Source organism: Zingiber officinale, chromosome 2B (genome assembly GCF_018446385.1).
Source record: "Zingiber officinale cultivar Zhangliang chromosome 2B, Zo_v1.1, whole genome shotgun sequence".
In the NCBI taxonomy this organism is placed as follows: domain Eukaryota; kingdom Viridiplantae; phylum Streptophyta; class Magnoliopsida; order Zingiberales; family Zingiberaceae; genus Zingiber; species Zingiber officinale.
This window is the reverse complement of record NC_055989.1, coordinates 87209333-87229048: the sequence shown is the minus strand read 5'-3', so window position 1 is coordinate 87229048 and position 19716 is coordinate 87209333. Positions and strand designations below refer to the sequence as shown.

Genomic DNA, 19716 nt, shown 5'->3' with positions numbered 1-19716 from the left:
ATGGCCTTTGCATGGCATGCATGATTAATGAAGCAATTATGACAAGTTGGTTCAGAGAGGAAGCTTGCTGATGGGAAGATTGATTAGAAAATTGATCTAAAATTATTGGTAAAACGAATGCCACAATACCATGACCAACTAAATTCACCATGTGAAGGATGACATATAATCTAATTTCTGTTGTTTTAAAGACAATTGAATAGTAGAATTTTGTTGGTGCAAAATTGCATTAATTACAGTAGCAGTCATCAGCAGTCATGTCCACGAAAAACTATAACTTGTAGTACTGTTAAATGATTTGCCGAGGGTGATAAGTGAGGGTTCATCATGGAACCACGAGCAGTGTTGGGACAGCATAAATTAAACCTTTTTGCTGGCTTCTGCATTTTTCTTCCGCTCGTGCAAAAGCTTAACCTTATCCTTTTTGCGTTCTTGACCGATCTGTCAGGAAGTGGAAAAGTTAAAAGTCATAATTTCCACAAAATTCAAGTAATTTTTCTAGCCCAGGAAACACAAATACAAATAAAATTATGAAGTAACTAAGCGATGAGAACATGTATGACAATACCGAAAGAAAATAAAGTGCAGTAAAGCAACCAACTTACAGAGAAAAAAGTGGTATACAGATAACAGGCAGCAAAGCGGCTGGTATTGAAGCACGCTTAGCATTTGGGAACTCAAATTTTGGCAGCTTATGAATGCCCACACATTCAAGCCCCAAATGTTAATACAGTGGACCCAGATTGAGTTCTCTATGAACGCTATAAATTTACAGTGCAAAATAGTCTCTTATGAATTGCTAACATCATTTAAATAATATCTATTTGGATACAATTAATTAAATTAAAGTTTCTATAAGTGATTGTGCATGTATCTGCATATTTGTCACATGCGTTTTCTTTGAAGATGATCCTTGATGTGACACAGGGTGGGAACAACTAGCCTTGTATTAGAAAGAATTGAATCATGGTTAGAAAACATGTTCAAATTGGAAGTCAAGTTCTCCTATTCATTAACTAAAGCTGAATGCCCCCCAATTAAAAAGATTAATTAAGAGAAGGAATTGATGATATTAAGTGAATGATGGCTAAGGTCGAATTTGAATAATGGCGTATGACATGGGATATCAGAAAAAATTTAAAAGGTGAACAAACATACAACAGTCAATTGAATCCATCTAATTAGATGTAAATCAAATTTGAAACATGACAATTACCACATTTGGTTAATCTAAAAGATTTACTTTGTCTGCACAGTCAAAGCCAAAACAAAGGAAACTAACTACGAAACTTATGCAAGGGCATCAACTGTTGAAGCACAATCATCTACTTTCTTCACAGCTTAAAATTTTGAGTTACATAAGAGTAAAACAATGTAGATAAAGAATTTTGTAATATGAACCAATTAAAGAGGCATACCTACAGAACCAGAGAGCAAAACAAATATTTTGTGAAAGCAGATAAAATGTATTTATAAAGGGTAGAAGCATATATGCAATAACACAAATCAGTACCTTCATTGCTTCATAGAGTTTTCTCTTTTTACGTGACATTGTAAGCTGTGAAAGGTCTTCTGGTTCCTCTGTTGGAGTAATAGTATCTTCTTTGGCATTGTCAACTGTGTTATCCAGGTTCTTATTCTTCAGAGAAGAGTATGCTATTCCCTGAAGCTCCATATTCAATTCATCATGGTACTGCTTCTCAAGCATCATCAGCTGTAATAAACAGTATAAAAAACTCCAGCTTATATCATTCCTTGGATAGAAAAACTGTGGTGTTTCATAAACAAAAGACTATAATGCAAATACCTTCCGTTTCTTTTCAGCAGTTTCATTAGCTTCCGTCCTATCAACTATTCCTTTAACCAAAAGAGTTTGAGGATCATTTAGATCTTGATTTTCCAGACCTGGCATTGGTAACACTTTTTTTTTAGCTGCAGCTTGCAGGCGCTTGATTGTTTCAGCATACTCAGGGACATATCCTTCAGCCTCATTGTCAACAAAAGGTGATAAATGTGGAGGTGGAATCCTGATTAGGATGGCAATTAATAGTCATTTCAGAAACATAGACAGGTCTATGAAGTTGACTTTGTAATTTTTGTTGACATTTCCAACTTAATAGAATGAAATTCCCTTTTTATTTGTCTAAAATTCAGTGGCCATTTATTTTAAAAAATATGCTTTTGTGAATTATTTAAATCAAAATTGATTAACAATCCAAATTAGATGGGTATTGTCTTTGTAAAAACAAAAAAAGGGAAGGAAAAAATATCTATCTATTTTTATTCTATAGCCAATTATTTAATTTTGGAAAACCAAAAAATTTTCCCCGGATTTATTTATTACTGCAATCGTTTCACTAAACAATTTGATTGGGCATCTCCCAAAAAGTAGAGGATATTGCATCGAAGCCCCCTCTTTCCTGAGTTTAGAGCTTCTAGAACATTCCTTCTACTGCAAGACCATTTTCATAATTGACAACCTTCCTCATGCATCTTGTGCTTCTACACTCAACAAAGTGCAAAGAATGTAATTATCACTCCAACCCCTGTCACGAGAAGCTGTCATCTCCAATCCCTCTGGAAAAGCTCTGCCAATTCTCTTCAATGTAGACTCCAGAAACTTCATCGATTTCCTTCACATGACATCATTGATCCTCAATATTGATTCCTTTACTGCACTTGATTCATCATCATCCATCAGATGGGTTATGCCTCCATTCTCACTATATCCTCTCTCCTTATCAATATGTTGATTTAAGATCAAAGAAATCATTGGTACCATGCTCCATGATGTCTATGTAACAGACTGAATATAGTGATAAGTCCTAACAATGGGGATTTTAGGTTTATAATTTTATTCACTCCTATATATTTGTTTTATATATCTTGATCCATAGTCATGCAATATTCCTGCCATCAATTATTTTAGGTTTATAAATTTTTTTTTTACTTCTATGTATTTGTTTTGTCTCTTAAACCATCAATTATTTTTATAAAATATTGCACATTGTATTGAATAATTTGATAAATGTGATAATTTATAGTGATAATATTCCTTGGGTTGGCTATATAGGATGATAATATAAGTATAATATATTAGTGCTGCTTTTGAATTGCAAGTGATAACGTGAATAGAAAGAAAAAGATAAAACTACTAAAATAAATATTGAGCTGCAGTACGGCAAGGTGAGATTTCTTCAATTTTTGTTTCATGGGAAATTAAAAGTCAAAACCAAACAGATTTTGGGTCCTATCCACAATTTCAGACCAATCAGAGAGGGAATCTGGAAACCTTTTTTTCCCTACAATCATCGGTGCCTAATGGTGTCAGTATCCAAAATAACTCAGTAATTAAAATAACTCAAGCAACTGTTCCATCCATGGCACCACCAGTCAAACATGTAGACCTCAACAGAAGCATAGTCGACTAATGATTACTACCATGTCAGAGAGCATTTGTTAAAAGCACATAGTGAAGAGGGTTTGACCTGTGAACAGTCCCCACCTATGGCTCACTGTCACTGGTGATGGGACCACGTCTTCTTCATGATTTTTCCCATTTTTTCTTATATATCTTCCTTCCCCTTCTAATTGTAGCCACTTGTACTTACACATGATACATTAGTAGTCATTAAGATATCTCTTTCCAGCAAACCAGAAAATCTGGGCATTGAATCAAGATCTTAACCCTTGAAAATCAATAAGCTATACCTAATTACGTATAGAAAGAATAGAACTTCAACATTATACAACTTAATATTGCACTGAAAAAACGCATAATTTAATAAGCTCAAGAGAAAATTAAGGAAAAGAAGAATACATTAAAAATCTAAAAAATGAAATGCAACTAGAGTAAAACTGAAGTTTTACCTCCCAACTAAATATTCTTCTGTAGGTAATATAATCCGAGCATTGATACAATCAAAGATCCATTGTGGTTGCACATATTCTCGAGAAAGAAATATGTGCCCTTGTGTTGGTCTATCAACAATCTGGACAAATGCAAAGCAGAAATTTAGACAAGAGGTGGTGCACGACCAAAAAGCCATCGAATGATAAAAAACAATTTGGTGATTGAACTTGCAGCACAACTGCAATAAGTAGTGCTTCAGTAGAAGCACTCATTGATCATAGCCTATGAAAAGCCACACTCTGAGACTCCAGAGATATAGGTTCCAACTCTTTTTTCTTCGAAAATTTAAGGATATATATGAAACTCTAATTTGAAGTTTTCTTTTAATATAGTAGGGGCAGGTCTGCTAGTAATTCTATAATGGATGAACTGGGCAAGCATAACAGATCAAATGAATTGGAGAGGTCAGGTAAGTCTATCAAACCCTGTGCAAGATAATGCGACAAGTTAAAGTCACTAAGCAGGACTGGCCATATGAATCAGATGGATCTGGGTGAGGTTAGATAGACTGGGTCAGCAGATTAAATAGACTGGTCAAATTGGCAGAACAAGTGGATGGTAAGTACCCCAACAAATGAACAGGCCACTCAAATTGGATGGAAAGTGTTGTGGCAATGGACAAAGGGTCATGGAGATTAGAGTGCCAAGTTAACCTAGTGTGTCAAAGGAGCCAAATGAACTGTGTGAGGACTGAAAAATATGTACAAATTGAGCATGCTACACAATTTGTAAACAACCAAGCAAGCAAGATGATCAAAAAGGTCAAATGAACTGAACAAACCAAGTAGACGAGATGAATCAAATGATACTGAATGACCAAATAGGTTTGATGGCTGGATGGTTTTTTGGCTGAATGAGCACAAAAAAAGATAATGATTTGTACAATTTAGTGCTTGGTTCAGAAAAAAAAAAAGTCAGTTCAGAAAATGGTCATGATTTGGTGACTCGAAGTCAAGACCAAATTCATCAAAACATAACTATATAAAGGTCAGCTTTTAGGTCAACAAACAACTCACTAATGATTAATAAAATGAAATATTCATTATAGGGGGGTGATTATGCTCACTCCAAGCGCCTTCACAGCCCGTCCCAAGTTATGTGAACCGAGATAAACCACGAGATCAACTTATAGCCGACCGTCAAGTGGCTAGGGGGTGGGCGGAGTTTTTTTCCCGAGGACATGCGTCCGTTGGGAATTCATCTCTTGCCCCATTGTAGCATATTTATCACCCTCTAGCCAACTGAACACCCCATGAGGACGGTCATATCCATTATAGTGAATAGGACAAGATGCCATAAACAACTAACTGCTAGACGGTCATATAAAGCAAACAGGTTATAGCTGAAACATAAGTGAATGGATAGAGAAAAGATGATTTGTACAATTAGTGCCTTAACTGGGAAAAAAATGCTTGTTCAGCCACTGATCATGGGTTTTTGATCCAATGAGGAAGATTGCTTCAGAATGGTCAACATATAACCAGGTAAATGATCAGGTTTTGGGTCATCAAACAACTCCAATGGAAAATCAATATGAAAGATCCAATACGGTGACACATTCAAGATGACAGAAGTATGATATCACTCTTTAGAAAAAAGAGACATTCCTTCTTTGTTGGTTATATCCATGGTTGTCAAAATTGGTATGAGCAGTCAAAGTCCAAATTTAAAGGGCATATTAAAGTTATATGACCAATCAGTTTGAATTACTAGAAAAAAATAAAAAAGAAGAAATTAATAAGCTTCTTTATGTATGAGTTAATAAACATCTGTGCCAAAATTCCTTATGAATGTTCACGTAAAAAATTACAATAATTAAAGTTCATACACCAAGTTGGTCAAAACATAACAAGGTAAGATCCATGGTTTTAACTTGATTATGTTGTGATTGGGTTTTGCATCACCAAACAATTCTAATGAATAATCAATGTGAAAGATCCAGTATAGTGACTAGGATAAGATGCCATAGTTCCATATGAATCATTCCTTTTTTTGGTTATATCCATAGTCATAAAAATTAGTGTTAATTTTCAACAATCAAAATCTCCAAGTGAAGATCAATTTGATAGGATCGGTCAGTTTAAACTCTGAATGGATAACAAAAAAAAAAAAAAATAATAGACTTGTTTATGTATGACAATTAAGAATGTTAATGCAGAAAATTAAGAATTTTAAAGTTTGCATCTTTACTTGTAATAAAAGAATTTATTCAAACATAAAAAGGTCACTCTTATTCTCCATAAATTTCTACAGTTTCAATGTGTTTTCATTTTCTTTATTCTCGTTTAGTGATTTTTTAAGATCCCAAATCTGCAATCAGAAAAATAATTTATTATTAATATTCAAACTAAATGATATCATATTATTAATGATTAATAATCAATACCAAGGCTTAAAATTTCGACATGTGTCGAGGTTTCGGTCCTGGACCGGAACGATACAGTTTCGGTCTTAGACCGGAACGATACAGTTTCGGTACCGTATCGTGACGTGTCAATATAGTTTCGGTATTTTTTAAATATAAAATATATTAATTAAAAAATAAAATATTTAACATAAATATTAAAAAAACAATATAGACAATATAAAAAATAATCTTTAAAAAAAGGAAAAGATATGAAAATAGATAATAAATAAAAAAAATTATGAGGGTTTAATAAAGCCTATTTAAATTATCTTCATCATAACTATGAGTTGATTAAAATAATTAACCCAAGTTTAATTAAAAAAAATCCGAAATCCAACACCACTGGCGAGCTCGTGCTACTTTGACAATGCCGCGGAGTTGCGCGACCCCTCAGCCATGGCCGGGAGGATCGCGTGACTCCTCTGGGGCGACCACGATGGTCATGCAACCCCTCTGCTACTATTGTGAGGTCGATCGACCCCTTCACTGCAGCCACGGGGTCGCGCAACACATATGATCCCTCTAGAGGAGAGGGATTATATGAAATCCGTCTAGTCTAGTTACTTCGTTCTCTATTTCTACAGGCAGGATCCTGAGGAAAAGAATTTTGTTTCCAACAGTCGGACTGGTGTCGGGGTCGTGCCGACCCCTCTGATGCGATCACGGGGTCGAGCAACACGTCGTAGCTGTCGTGGGTCTGGTGATGGGCCGTGCCGGTGTCGGTCGCCGAGTGGAACGAGATGTTTCGCCTGTTTCGACCGTCGGCACGGTACTTTAAACCATGATCAAGACTACTGATATACATTTATATTTAGATAATTTAACATTTATAAATTATTATTCTTTATTATTAATATGATCATATTAATAGACAATAAAGAAACAAGAATCAAAATATCATTAACATTAGTAATTAGATTAAATAAATATTATTAGCTAAAATCATGATCAATACTGTTATTAATATTTAAATAATTAAAAAAAATCAACAATCTTGTGGCTCACAATCAAAAATCTTCCATCTCACACCTAACTATCAAAATTCGCTCTATGCCCCATCGACGGAACACAAACAAACACTCCTCCCTTGCAAAGAAAATCCATGTGTGCCATTCATTAAAGCCAACCGAGCGAGAATTTAGTTCAATTCTGAATAGTGTGCAACCTCCTCTTTCTCCTCTTCTATGTTAGATTTATTCCCCCTTACACTTTTCAAATATTGTACTGTCAATAAACATTAATGAGATGAAATTACTAAATCAAGCAATATCTAAGATCTGTAATTCTCCTAACCATTCTATGGATATTCTGACTGCCTAAGAGGATACTCTACAGATACCTAATTTCTGGAAACGAAGAATGGATCCACAGAAGCTATATTCATCCAAACCTTGTCTAAGGTATTAGTTATATCATCAAAATTATATGCCTTCAGAAGGCCAGTGCCAGCTGATATGCTGCCTAAAAATTGAAACAACATAATAAATATTAATCAAGTGATGGTTATATTCCAGATAGGATCCACATCTATTTTACATACAGAATAATCAATGGCATGTTTTCAAGATCATAGTACAGCATGTTGACTACAACTAATCAGTATGAATCTCCCCTGGTCTAGAGCATTGAATTAGTGACAAACAAATGTTTTTACCTGATGGGTAATTCCATCATCTGATTCCCTAAAAGGAGAGCCATCACCCTCCCATGAAACCGCTCCTCCAAAAGCGGGAATTACAAAAAGTAGTGCCTCTCTTGGAACCTATGGAACAACGATTAAGGTAAGATACAGAGATAGTTGGTGAAAAAATAAATTATATCAATATTCAGTCTGTACAAGAGGAAATGAGCCAAATGTGGCATCCACACAGTCAAACAAACATAACCACCTAAGATCCATATTTCAAAGAAGATGGAATTTTACAATATCATTCCAAGAAATACTGTCCCAAGTCCCCATAAATGGATAAACTAAGTGACAAACTCACCTCCCGACTTAAGAAGAATTTGAAGTTTTTAAAAAGGTTTTTGCATTCTTTTGTTTCCACATCAGTGTCTTCATCTTCTGCTTTAGAATCTTCCACCAGATGCATTAATGCACCAGGTTCATTGGTTGGAAGCTGATGTTGCAGTTGTGCGAGTCTAAGCTCTGATTCTTCAGTTTGTATATCTAACTTTTCCAGCCCAGGTTGCCCATCTTCACCAGAAGTAATTGGTAGAGAATCCACAGATGACGTTCTGGGTTGAGCAGCAATATAGCGGCACATAGCATACAATTCTTCACATAAAAACAATGCAGTTAATGCTTAGTGATGAATGATCAAACAAAAGAATAGAAACTCAATCAAAGTGTGAGAGAGAAAATAGAACATTGGAACATGATTATATGATTTACTCCAGTTCGACAGACATTGAAGAGATTAAAGAAAAAAATAAACTGAAGGCTCATCATTAAAGGATTTACCAGCTGCTATAGCTTCAAGAAGAGGGTCCAAGATAGGAGGATATTTCACATTTATGGAATGATAGAGCTTGAAATTTACAAAACCTAAAAGTGTCTGCATAAAAAGAGAAATTAAAGGGAAATCGAGAATAACAAACAAGAAATAATGTGAAAAAAAACAAAATGTATCTATTGTAGCTAATGCGTATTTACTCATATTGGCCACCAGATCTTACAAGTCAATGAAAATAAAAGAATTGACATATCATCAAGCTAACTTCCAGGCTAATTATAAATAGGAAGAGAAAGAAAAGATGGAAAGAAAATAAAAGTAAATTACTGTGGCCGTCTTAAGAAAACTAACAGCTATTTGTGAGGTGCATGTTTAAGACCACATGCTATTAATTTCCTTATTAATTCTGTAGATTTATATCCACACAATATCTACTTTTCAGCATAGCCCTGATGACATAACACTACACAAAGTATAGGAAATAAAAAGGTAAATATGTATAACCTCATAGAATTCCAGAAAAGTGATCATGACATTGAAATCGACATCATCAGTCAAAACTTGTTGTAAAGCATGCGGAGTTAGCCATGTGATCTTTTGACCTTCGACCTCGGCCTGTGACATCCAGAATCTATGTGTTGGAAATATGTATAAACTCAAAAAGTTCCTCTGAATTGCACGATAAATCTACATGATGGCTCACCTGGTAATAAATGCCCTTCACTGATATAAATGTCTTTCTAAGACTATGAGTTCGCGATATGTATGCTTGCCATTCGTGACTTAACCTAATTAGCATATGAAAAGAAATTTCTTTATGATTCATGTTATAAAATTGCAGACTTGTTAAAAATGTATATACATAAGTGATGAAAGGGCAAAACTTTGAATAAACCAAAGTGTATCAATGCCATTTTATTTTGATGTACTACTATTCCAACTAAGAATATATGTATGGATCATTTACTTTTAAAAAACATATTTAGATCATTTTTGACAATTTTTATTAATCATTCTGAATTTGTAATATACAGATGGGCCTTCTTCAGAGATAATAGTCAAGCTAGATGGCAATGGGCATTCTAGTCTATTTTTCTGTTGCACATAGATAATAGTCAAGCTAGATGACATTGGCATTTGAAGGGGAGCTTGGCGCAACAGTAAAATTGTTGTTTTGTGACCTAAAGGTCACGGGTTCGAATACTAAAAACAACCTCTTGCAAAAAACAAAGTAAAGTTGTGTACAATGGATTCTTCCCCGAGATCTCACATGGCGGGAACTTCGTACACCGGGGTGCCCTTTTTTTTGCTACAAATTTTTTCCTTACTAATTCCACAAGATAATTCTGCATCACAAATACTAAAATCAACAATTTATCATAATTCTCCTTGATTCCTCCTTCCCCTTTTTGTCACAAGGAGTTGAAAATCAACCCACGACAATCTCTGAGATTCTAGACAACTAGATAGTTATGATCGAACAAACAGAATACCTCTGCAATTCATGAACTGATTGGATGATCCAGTTTCAGATAAACATCTACCTAAATGCTACATATTAGGAAATTTAGTTCCATAGCTGACTTTGCAGACAATTAACTTGGAAGGTCAACTAAAACTTTGAACTGAAAAGAACATACAAATCAAAATAAAGGCTACTGACTTACCTTAAAAGTTTAAATTCATAAAGTGTGGAGTGCAAGATTCTAAATAGTAAATATAGGCAAAAGATGAACTAGGAAAAAACAAGAAGACTAATTACCGAGAAGAAATTCAAACCAATGTTTTCACTAGAACATCAAAAATCCCAATCAGCTATTTATACATTATAATATAAAAAATGATACAAACCTGTCAAGGGCAATAGGAAGGTGGATCATGTTAGTAAATTAAGAAGCTCAAAAACAGTTATGGTCCCAGTAGCCAAGTATATTTATAATGCATTAAATGACTTAAAAGGGCAGACCTTCGACAATTATGAATACGCTGCACCTGAATCCGCTCACCCTCAGCAGCAGGCAAAGCAGCAAAAAGATGAACCATGGTAAGACAATCATCGAGGTCTCTGAGTGCATCAATGAAAGTAGGGTACCTAATATAACCAGGGACTGTAAATAAGTACTTATTATTTGTTCGCTGGAAATATGTTATAAATTGGGAGTTCAAAACCTTTCTGAGATAAGCCTATCCAGCTTATATGTTGGTGCACGGTCCAGCAATCTATCTTCGAGGTCCTTGTTTTTCTGTGCCTTAGCTTTTTTAACCTTCTTAGCATGAGCCTTTATGTCCCTGGACCATAATTAAAATACAATATCGATAAAATATATCAACGTATAACACTTCAAGCAAAAGTTAGTATCAACAAATTCAACACCTCACCAACCAAAAATCAAATCTTCCAATATAGTTAAAAAGTAAAATAACCACGCAGACAGAGTACAATAGCTACATAATGTAACAAAAAGAAAAGCGCCTGTACTATCACAGGAAGAGAGACAACGTTGCATGTAACTTGATGTAGAACCAACTAAGGTGGATTAGGAATCATGGATCGCATTGATGCTAAACTTTCCTGATGGAAACATCATCAATCAAGCTAATAGTTGCTTCACCTTCTACCTTCTTTTCCAAAGTGTTGCTACCTGAGCTTTCTATATAGTTCTTCTTAGAGATGTAAATAATTTTACCTGAATTTCTGAAGTAGAGGATCGTGGAAGAGGAACATGATATCCTTCATGTGATAGTACGTCTTGTGGTTCCCCTCCACCTTCTTTTTTGGTTCCCGCGGAAATATGCCTTTTAGAATGCATAACCTCCTGAAGGAGGAGCAAAAGTAAGGATTAGGATATACTAACCATATCCCAAACATAAATGAGCCGTCAAAATCCGCCTTACCTGAAAATGGCTAAAGAAACTTGTAGATAGTTAACCGCCCTCGTTCTTGTGATGTACTTCGCTGCATTTCCTTCTTTTTTCTTGCCCTAAATCCAGAGAAAATAGAACGGCAAGCAAATGAATACAGATTTGACGCAGAAGGAAAGAGAGATAGAGAGATCGCCGATGGGTTACCGCAGGCCTGTGGTGCTTCGGCATCTCGGCAGAGATGATACGGAAAGGAAGAGTGTTTCTCCTCCGCCGCCGCCGCCGGGTTGTGGTCGGCTTGCACAAGAAGGGCACGAACTAAGAGGGAAAGACGAGAAGTTGAGCGAGGGTTTTATGGTTTAGGACTACGCTACCAATTGGGCCTTATTATAGGCCCATCAACAAGGTGGGCCAATTCGACCGGCTGGTGTCGGTGGCCAGTAAGCCGTTCGCCATCGAGAGCTGCGCCTGCGCTCGATTGTTTCCCGGTTCCCGTTCCGGACTCGAGGCGGCACTGAAACCTGGCTCGTAGAGGGCGGTCCAATCCGGTCGACCGCGAGTCCTATATTGGATTTTAGAAACAGGAACCCGCATAAATTCTTTATGCTTATATTTTAGGGTTTAACAAAAATTGATCAAGGCCAACACTAGAACGCAACACAGCTAATTCCGGCGGCTATGGCGCACCGTCTCCTCGCTTCTGGTGCCCACCGCCACCTCAAGTCTCTTGCTTCCTCTTCATCTGTCTCCTCTCGATCCTACATCTCTGAGATGCGCCACTCCGCCTTCAGGGAGAAACTCCTCCGTATCCTCCGCACCGAGATTGCCTACGAGGGTGAGTCGCGACCGGCCCTTAATCCAGCGGTAGATTTTGGGCCTTTTAATGTAGACCATCGTCCCGGCGAGAAGTGGATCCAGCTTCGACGGAGCTACGGCCGGGAGGATATCAAAATCGACGCTACCATGTTCGATGGCGCTGCTCCATCCACTCGCTCGGCTGCGGCAGCAGGGGAGGCTGACCCCAGCGACGCCCGCCTCCACATCAGCCTCATGGTCGAGGTATCCAAGGGCGATGCATCCGAGTTCGTCCTCCAGTTCTCTTGCTCCGCGTGGCCTGACGATCTTGAGGTGGATAACTTCTTTCCCGTCCGCCATGGCAATGTTGCACTTAAGCAGTATATGGGTCTTAATTTCAGGTAACGAAAAAAAACTTGTTTGTTTCTTTGCCCAAACTTATATTTTGTTACTGAAGGAGATTATTTAATGGTGTTTGTAGGGAGTTGGATGAAGAGGTGCAAGATGCGGTTCGAGAGTACCTGGAGAAGAGAGGGGTTAACGAGGAACTTGCAGTGTTTTTGCATGGTTATATGGCCAACAAGGACAGGACTGAGCTGCTCCGGTGGCTGAGTAACATTGAGAATTTTGTCAAAAAACAGTGAGCCTTACTGTTTCTTTATGTTTAGGTTTTTCCCTCTTTTGTTGGCACGTAATACACCTCATGATTCATGAACCATCTTCTCATAAATTTGAGTTATTGTTATCCTGTGTACTTGTGAATATAATTGTCAAATTGATTGTTACTATTTTATCTGAGGCTCAGAACCCAGAAGTGCTTTATGTGATGATACTAGCATTGATTTTTGTTTTCATGATATTTGGGGCATATCCTTCATTCTCCTTTTCCATTTTTTCTTCGCATTGCTTGCCGAACACTTATGTATCCTGGACTTCTTATTCATCGTGTTTGTTTGAAAAAATATTTCTTTACAAGTGAGACCATAAATGATCATTCATGTTTAAACTAATAGTCCTTACAAGCAAAATCATAAAAGAGTTTACTTCATGCTATTTAGGTCGTCTTGATGGTCACAATTCCGAAAGGAAAGTTATCCAATCCGTACTTATGGTGTCTTAGCATTATGCGTGCACATTTTGTAAACCTGCAGTGGTGTTGTTTTGAGTACCTGCTTCATGAGTTCATGATTGATACGACTATTTTCTAACTGAAAAAATGCAAATTGTTTGCTTATTTTGTGACCAACCAAGATGTTTACTTTCCTATAATCAACAATAATTACCAAGTATTTTCTCTGTCTCCTCCATAATTACTAACATCTTGATAGAAAAGTATTTATTGCCCCCCAGGGCGTAGCGCAGGCGGTGGGCGTAGTGCAGGCGGTGGGCGCATGGTATTTCTGGCGTAATGGCCAGGGGTCGATTCTCAGGAACTGACGATCTGGGGTTTACCCCGCCATGCGCCTATGGCCTGTGTACCTGCATGAACCTCCCTCCATATCCGTGGGGCCGGCAATAGGGGGGCCGTTAAGGTAACAGATCTACCTTTTTGATAGAAAAGTGTTTATTGTTCAAATATTACCGAGCAGTTTGTTTTGATTGCTATAGACTTTGTTTCTTCTTATTAGAGCAACCACAGTGGGAGCTCTTTCCGAGCTCCCACTGTGACGTGGATGGGATGAAAAACCTCCCTCCCATAGTGGAGGGAGGTTTTTTTGATTAAAATGAAGAAGCGGCTCCGCCGCTGTGGAGCCGCTTCTTCATCTTTTTCATTTTTTTTTATTTAATAATTAAAAACAAAAACAAAAAACTTGATAATTAAATCTGCTTCTCATTTAAGTGAGAACAACCGTTGGGCAACGGCTAATTTTTAGCCGTTGTTCAACGGTCATAATTATTTTTTTTTTAATTTATTTTTTTTATAAATACATGATCGATTTTATATTTTTCATTCATCTCCTTGTTATCTTTGCTTTCGATTTCTTTCCTCAATTCTCTATATTTTTCAACCACAAAAATATCTTGATTTATTTCCAATGACTCACAATCCAGATCGATCTATGCTTCAGGAATTCTGGAGAAATGAATTGGCGGAAGATGCGGAGGATATAGATGAACGAAGAATGCTCCAACTATATGAGCAGCGACAAACGGTACATCAAAGAGCTCAAAGTTCTTCCAGTAGAACACAGAGGAGAAGGTATTTGAATCGGGATCGTGAAGTTGGGCATGCTCGTCTTTTCAATGATTACTTTTCTGATGATCCGGTATATCCTGATGAAATATTTCGACGTCGATTTCGAATGAAAAAAGAGTTATTCCTTCGTATAGTTGATGCCGTGAAAAATCATTCCGAATATTTTCAATGGAAGGTCGATGCAGCAGGGAAAAAAGGTTTGTCACCACTTCAGAAATGCACAGCGGCTATTCGTCAATTGGCGTATGGAGCCCCTGCTGATCATTATGATGAGTATCTACGGATTGCTGAAACAACTGCCATCCAATGTTTATTCAACTTTTGCCGATGTGTAATTGAAGTGTTTGGTGCCCAATATTTAAGAAAACCTAATGCTGCTGATATCCAACACTTGCTTGAAATGCATGAGCAGAGACATGGTTTCCCTGGCATGTTGGGCAGTCTTGATTGTATGCATTGGCAATGGAAAAATTGCCCCGTCGCTTGGAAAGGTCAGTTTACTCGAGGAGATCATGGCGTCCCAACAATTGTGCTCGAAGCCGTTGCATCTTCGGACTTGTGGATATGGCATGCCTTTTTGGGATTGCAGGGTCACGCAATGATATCAATGTGCTTAATGAATCACCATTATTCAACGACGTCTTACAAGGGAATGCACGGAGGTTAATTTCACGATTAATAATACACAATATACAAAAGGATACTATCCGACCGATGGGATCTATCCAGAATGGGCTACTTTCGTCAAGAGCTTTCCATGTCCCGGATCCTAAAAGAAAAATATTTAAGGAACGACAGGAGGCTGCGAGAAAGGATGTCGAGAGGGCATTTGGGGTGCTCCAATCACGATGGGCAATGATAAAAGGTCCGGGACGATTTTGGTACAAGGATAATTTGAAGGACATCATGTATACATGTATTATTTTGCACAACATGATTATTGAGAATGAGGGAGATGCAGTAGTCAATTGGTCGGACGATGAAGGAGATTCTCAATCACAAATATTTCAAGGCTCCACTCAAGAATTCCAAGCATATATCCGTAGAAATTACGAGCTACGTGATAATCAGTTACATCATCAACTTCGAGCCGACTTAGTTGAGTATATCTGGGCACGCTATAATTGTAATCAGTGAAAAAATAATTTATTAATTGCGATATATGTATTGTGATATTTATGTAATTTTTTTAATTATGAAAGTTATTTTATGTTAGTAATTTATGAATTTAAATTTTATTAAATTTTAATTATATAAAATGTAAATATGAAAAAGAGATAATGAAATATATATAATGAAAAGTGTGGGACCCATGAAAAAGTTGTTGAGAGGTTTTTTGATAGTGGAAAGAGGTATGGGATTTTTAACTTTTGATGTGGCGCAAATGTGGCAACGAAGGAGCTCACAATGAGGTTTAACCACTGTGGATGCTCTTAGTATTTCTTTTAATCAACAATCTTATTGATCTATTCTAAATGCTATTGAGGTACTCACCACAACAAATTCATATCCAAATATTCAAGGTTTAAATCTTATTTATTCCTCCACCAACACAAGATGCTATATGATGAGTCCCGGGGTTATGGTGTCGTGGTAGGACATCCTGAGTGTCATCCAAGCACCCGCGGTTCGATCCCCAGCTATGACGTATTTGTAGGAATTTTTCCTCTAAATGGGGGGCGCAACCAAAGGATACTGGGCTTGCCGTTGCGTGCACTTTCCGATTTACCCTAGTGGTCAGTGGAAAACTTCCGTGGGACCGAGCTGATCACCCAGGGATAATCAATGAGGCTAACTGGGTTATCATTTTTTATATGATGAGTCATAGAGTTCCCACGGGGTGCCCACTTACTCTATGATGAGTCATAGAAACAATGACTTTCTTATTCTAGTGTCTTTGCTTGCGTTTTGGTGGAAGTCTATTTTCAGTATTTACTTTTCCTAATTCAGAAGGGGAGCCTTGGCGCAACGGTAAAGTTCTTGTCATATGACCAAAAGGTCACGGGTTCGAATCCTGGAAACAGTGTTTTGCAAAAAACAGGGTAAGGTTGCATACAATGGATCCTTCCCCGGGATCCCGCATGACGGGAGCTTCGTGCACCAGACTGTCTTTTTTTTTTTTTTTTTTTTTTTTTTTTAATTCACCATTATGTCATGTGATTTAAGTTTCTTTTGCTTCAAATAAGTATATTCAATCCAAGCAAAATCTTAATTAGTCATAAGCATCTCATGGTTTGGCTTAGGCAACAATCAATTTTGTCATATATAGTTTTTTACCTTAAAGTATGTAGATATTGCTCCTGCTATTGTTGACGATATGGAATATAATATTATCACAAGCATGAAACATAAGCCAGTCTATCTAAATGATAGAAGCAAATCATAGTTGTTGCTATTACTTTTGAAGCATTTGGAAATTGATCTCTTTGTTTAAGTTTGTAAGACTGCAATTTCTTTTTACATGAAAAAATTTTCCACAGGCATATATGAAGTTATTCCCCGCGAGGATGTAAACTGAAAATCACTTTCTATTGTCGATTCAAACCTTCATGTCTTGATCTATAAATGCTCTTGGAGTGGCAAAGTTTCTTGTGCAAAATTTTGGTTAGTAATTGCCATTACCTCAACTTGATTGTTTTATTCTTGCCATGCGTAATCAACTTACTGAGAATTTACTTTAGTTTAATGGGCCTTGAATTTGATGTACTTGAAGTTAATGCATCTGATATCATACCTCTTTGTTGCTTATAATTTTATGTTAAATCGATTTTTTATGCAATTGATTTATTTGATTAGTGTCTCTAATCATCATCTAATACAATATTTTGGCACACCAACATCATCGATAGGAAAGTGAAAATGACATTATTTTTTTATGACTTTTCTTAGAATGACCAAAGTTCATCGGATTGTAGATCTTATGGAGCATTAATTATGCTGAATTTGGAAGAGCAACAAAGGTTCATACCTACCCAAATGTCGTCTTCTCACCGAACATTAGAACTTGCAATGGATCGAATCGAACAAATTCAAGAGGGAGATGTTTTGTTAGCCTCTTGTTCGTTCCCACAATAATAATAGTATTTGATGTTGTATTCCATTCCAACGAAGTGGCCAACTCCATAATTAATGCTCACACATGGTCGCCCCGCTCTCCCTATCACGCTGCATTTTCCTCCTCCTCCGCCATTAATATGGCTGGTGCGGTGGTGCCGCACTTGCTCACCTTCAATCTCTTCCTCCTCGATCGGATTGTTGAATTGATGAGAAGATTCATATGGGGAAGAAGCTGAGCTTGACCTCCTTCCTGTTCAAGCCGAGCTCGAAGGCATATGCTGTCACTCACCCCCGCTCGTCTTCCTCGTGGTCGTGGCTCTCTTGCTCCACCACCCGGACTGAGTCCTTCAGCCACGTGCCCGCTGTCAGCTCGTCGGAGTCGTACTTCACCCGCTCGTCGGAGGAGCCGGAGAGCTTCTCGACAGTGTCGGAGTTCTCAACCGGAGCCTCGCCTGAGACAGTTGTGCGGGGGCTGCGGCAGTCCATGGGCCGGCTCCTCTTCGAACCCAGCTGCCACTCCGGCTCCAGGTCACTGCTGGAGGAGGCCGCGAAGGCTGCTGAGGTGCCGCCCTTTGACGGGGCGGTGGCTGTGGCAGTGGAAACAGAGAACCCGTACCGTGACTTCCGGCAGTCGATGGAGGAGATGATGGCAGTGCACGGGGTCAGGGACCGGGAGAGGCTCTGGGAGCTGCTAATTTGGTATCTGAGGGTCAACCACGAGGAGACCCATGGCCTTATCATCGGCGCCTTTGCTGATATCCTTGCCGGACTCGCCTCCCCGTCGTCGTCCTCCAATAATTCACTTGAGACGGAGGACAAAGAGGGAGAAACAGCTGCATCCAGTTAATTACTCTCCACGACGTAGAGTTTATTACGGCTTAATGTTATTTTTCTCCATTTCTGTAATTATTTTCCCTTCTAAATATCAATGGACAAGAGGATTGTGTGAGTATCCGGATAGCAGAAGTGTAGCTGTGCTGTGCATGAAGTGGCTCAGGGACAGCCCTGTTTTGGAGTACACTGTACAGCATGACATCGCTTCATTTTGTTTAGTAATTTTCTATACCACCGGATAAATTAGGAATAGCAGATACAAAGTATTACAAATAATTCGAATAATATGTTTGAATCTCCATTACCTATTACTTAGAAAGTTCATCCCACTGTTTACTATCTCATCAAAATGATAGACAAATTCTTTATGACAATCATTTTATTGTTTGTGTCTGCTAAATGAGTAAGAGGTGGAAGGAGTTAAATCGCATTCGAGTAACAGATGATTTAGTCTCTAAATTATGGGACGTAAATAGGAATTTTTTTTTCCAAAAATATACGCCCACGACACGATCACTGTCTAGCAGTCAGTTAAATGGTTTCATATCCCATGCCTTGCTGCAAGTCGACGAATCACATCAAGCCACTGGCCTCGTATCTTTCTCATGAGCTGATTATATATATACGGAATTGTTATGCTGCGGATAAAGTCCTTGCGGATCGCTGCGGATATGCTTCTTGATCGGTCACCAGATCGATCAGGGACCTCCTGATCGGTCTGTAGACCGATCAGGGATCCTCCTGATCGGTCACCAGACCGATCAGGAGGTCCTTGATCGGTCTGGTGACCGATCAGGAAGCATGTCCGCAGCGGTCCGCACGGGTTTTGTCCGCAGCATAGCAATTCTCTCTATATATATATATATATATATATAATTTTAAATCGATCAAAATATAAATATAACATATCAAAATATATTACTGTCATCAAAATTATTTAAATTTGATTAAAATTATTCTAACTTATTAAAAAACTAATATGATTATAATAAATATAATTGGTACAACATAGTTATTATAACGAGTAAATTATAGTAAGTAATAAAAAATCAAAAGTAGGATATTCTTCTGATATTTTTTAAAATAGGATATTTTTCCATGATAATAAATATATTATCCAATGCTCTTTTGATTTTTATAACTTAATGTTCTAAATAATAATTTAATAATAAATCAAACATCTATTTTTTACAAC

The 19716-nt window shown here is 37.5% G+C and overlaps 3 protein-coding genes across 8 annotated transcripts; 2 read left to right on the top strand and 1 right to left on the bottom strand.

Moving 5' to 3' along the window:
- Positions 1 to 131: 131 nt before the first annotated feature.
- LOC122046194 (pescadillo homolog) lies at positions 132 to 11988 on the bottom strand. The gene is made up of 14 exons (XM_042606767.1): positions 11846 to 11988; positions 11672 to 11757; positions 11464 to 11592; positions 10946 to 11065; positions 10743 to 10868; positions 9480 to 9564; positions 9281 to 9391; positions 8785 to 8878; positions 8309 to 8598; positions 7975 to 8082; positions 3871 to 3992; positions 1808 to 2027; positions 1514 to 1714; positions 132 to 441 (listed from the first exon to the last, which is right to left on the bottom strand). The coding sequence occupies exons 1-14, from the start codon at positions 11867 to 11869 to the stop codon at positions 361 to 363; spliced, it is 1797 nt and encodes a 598-aa protein (XP_042462701.1). The 5' UTR covers positions 11870 to 11988; the 3' UTR covers positions 132 to 360.
- Positions 11989 to 12258: 270 nt separating this feature from the next.
- On the top strand, positions 12259 to 17712 carry LOC122046192 (uncharacterized protein At2g39795, mitochondrial-like). 6 transcript variants are annotated; one of them, XR_006130189.1, is made up of 4 exons: positions 12259 to 12834; positions 12915 to 13073; positions 13784 to 13965; positions 17111 to 17223. XR_006130189.1 is itself a non-coding variant. In XM_042606761.1 (3 exons), exons 1-3 carry the CDS (start codon positions 12317 to 12319, stop codon positions 17703 to 17705), a joined length of 837 nt encoding a protein of 278 aa, XP_042462695.1. In that variant the 5' UTR covers positions 12259 to 12316; the 3' UTR covers positions 17706 to 17712. The 6 variants fall into 6 exon arrangements, 4 of the variants coding, with proteins under 4 accessions (XP_042462695.1, XP_042462697.1, XP_042462699.1 ...); XR_006130188.1 differs by lacking the exon at positions 17111 to 17223 and adding an exon at positions 14503 to 15184; XM_042606761.1 differs by lacking the exons at positions 13784 to 13965; positions 17111 to 17223 and adding an exon at positions 17546 to 17712.
- Positions 17713 to 17889: 177 nt separating this feature from the next.
- LOC122046193 (transcription repressor OFP13-like) lies at positions 17890 to 18773 on the top strand. The gene has a single exon (XM_042606766.1). It carries the CDS (start codon positions 17908 to 17910, stop codon positions 18532 to 18534), a length of 627 nt encoding a protein of 208 aa, XP_042462700.1. The 5' UTR covers positions 17890 to 17907; the 3' UTR covers positions 18535 to 18773.
- Positions 18774 to 19716: the final 943 nt, after the last annotated feature.

Bases quoted from the DNA above. Each gene is read 5' to 3' on its own strand.
- LOC122046194 (XM_042606767.1), bottom strand. From the start codon at position 11,869: ATGCCGAAGCACCACAGGCCTGCG. The intron at 8,599-8,784 runs GTAAATCCTTTA...TTTTATGTGAAG, and splicing joins TCTTGAAGCTATAGCAGCTG to AATTGTATGCTATGTGCCGC. The intron at 442-1,513 runs GTACTGATTTGT...ACTTCCTGACAG, and splicing joins AACTCTATGAAGCAATGAAG to ATCGGTCAAGAACGCAAAAA.
- LOC122046192 (XM_042606761.1), top strand. From the start codon at position 12,317: ATGGCGCACCGTCTCCTCGCTTCTGGTGCCCACCGCCACCTCAAGTCT. The intron at 12,835-12,914 runs GTAACGAAAAAA...TGGTGTTTGTAG, and splicing joins TATATGGGTCTTAATTTCAG to GGAGTTGGATGAAGAGGTGC. The intron at 13,074-17,545 runs GTGAGCCTTACT...ATCGGATTGTAG, and splicing joins GAGAATTTTGTCAAAAAACA to ATCTTATGGAGCATTAATTA.
- LOC122046193 (XM_042606766.1), top strand. From the start codon at position 17,908: ATGGGGAAGAAGCTGAGCTTGACCTCCTTCCTGTTCAAGCCGAGCTCG.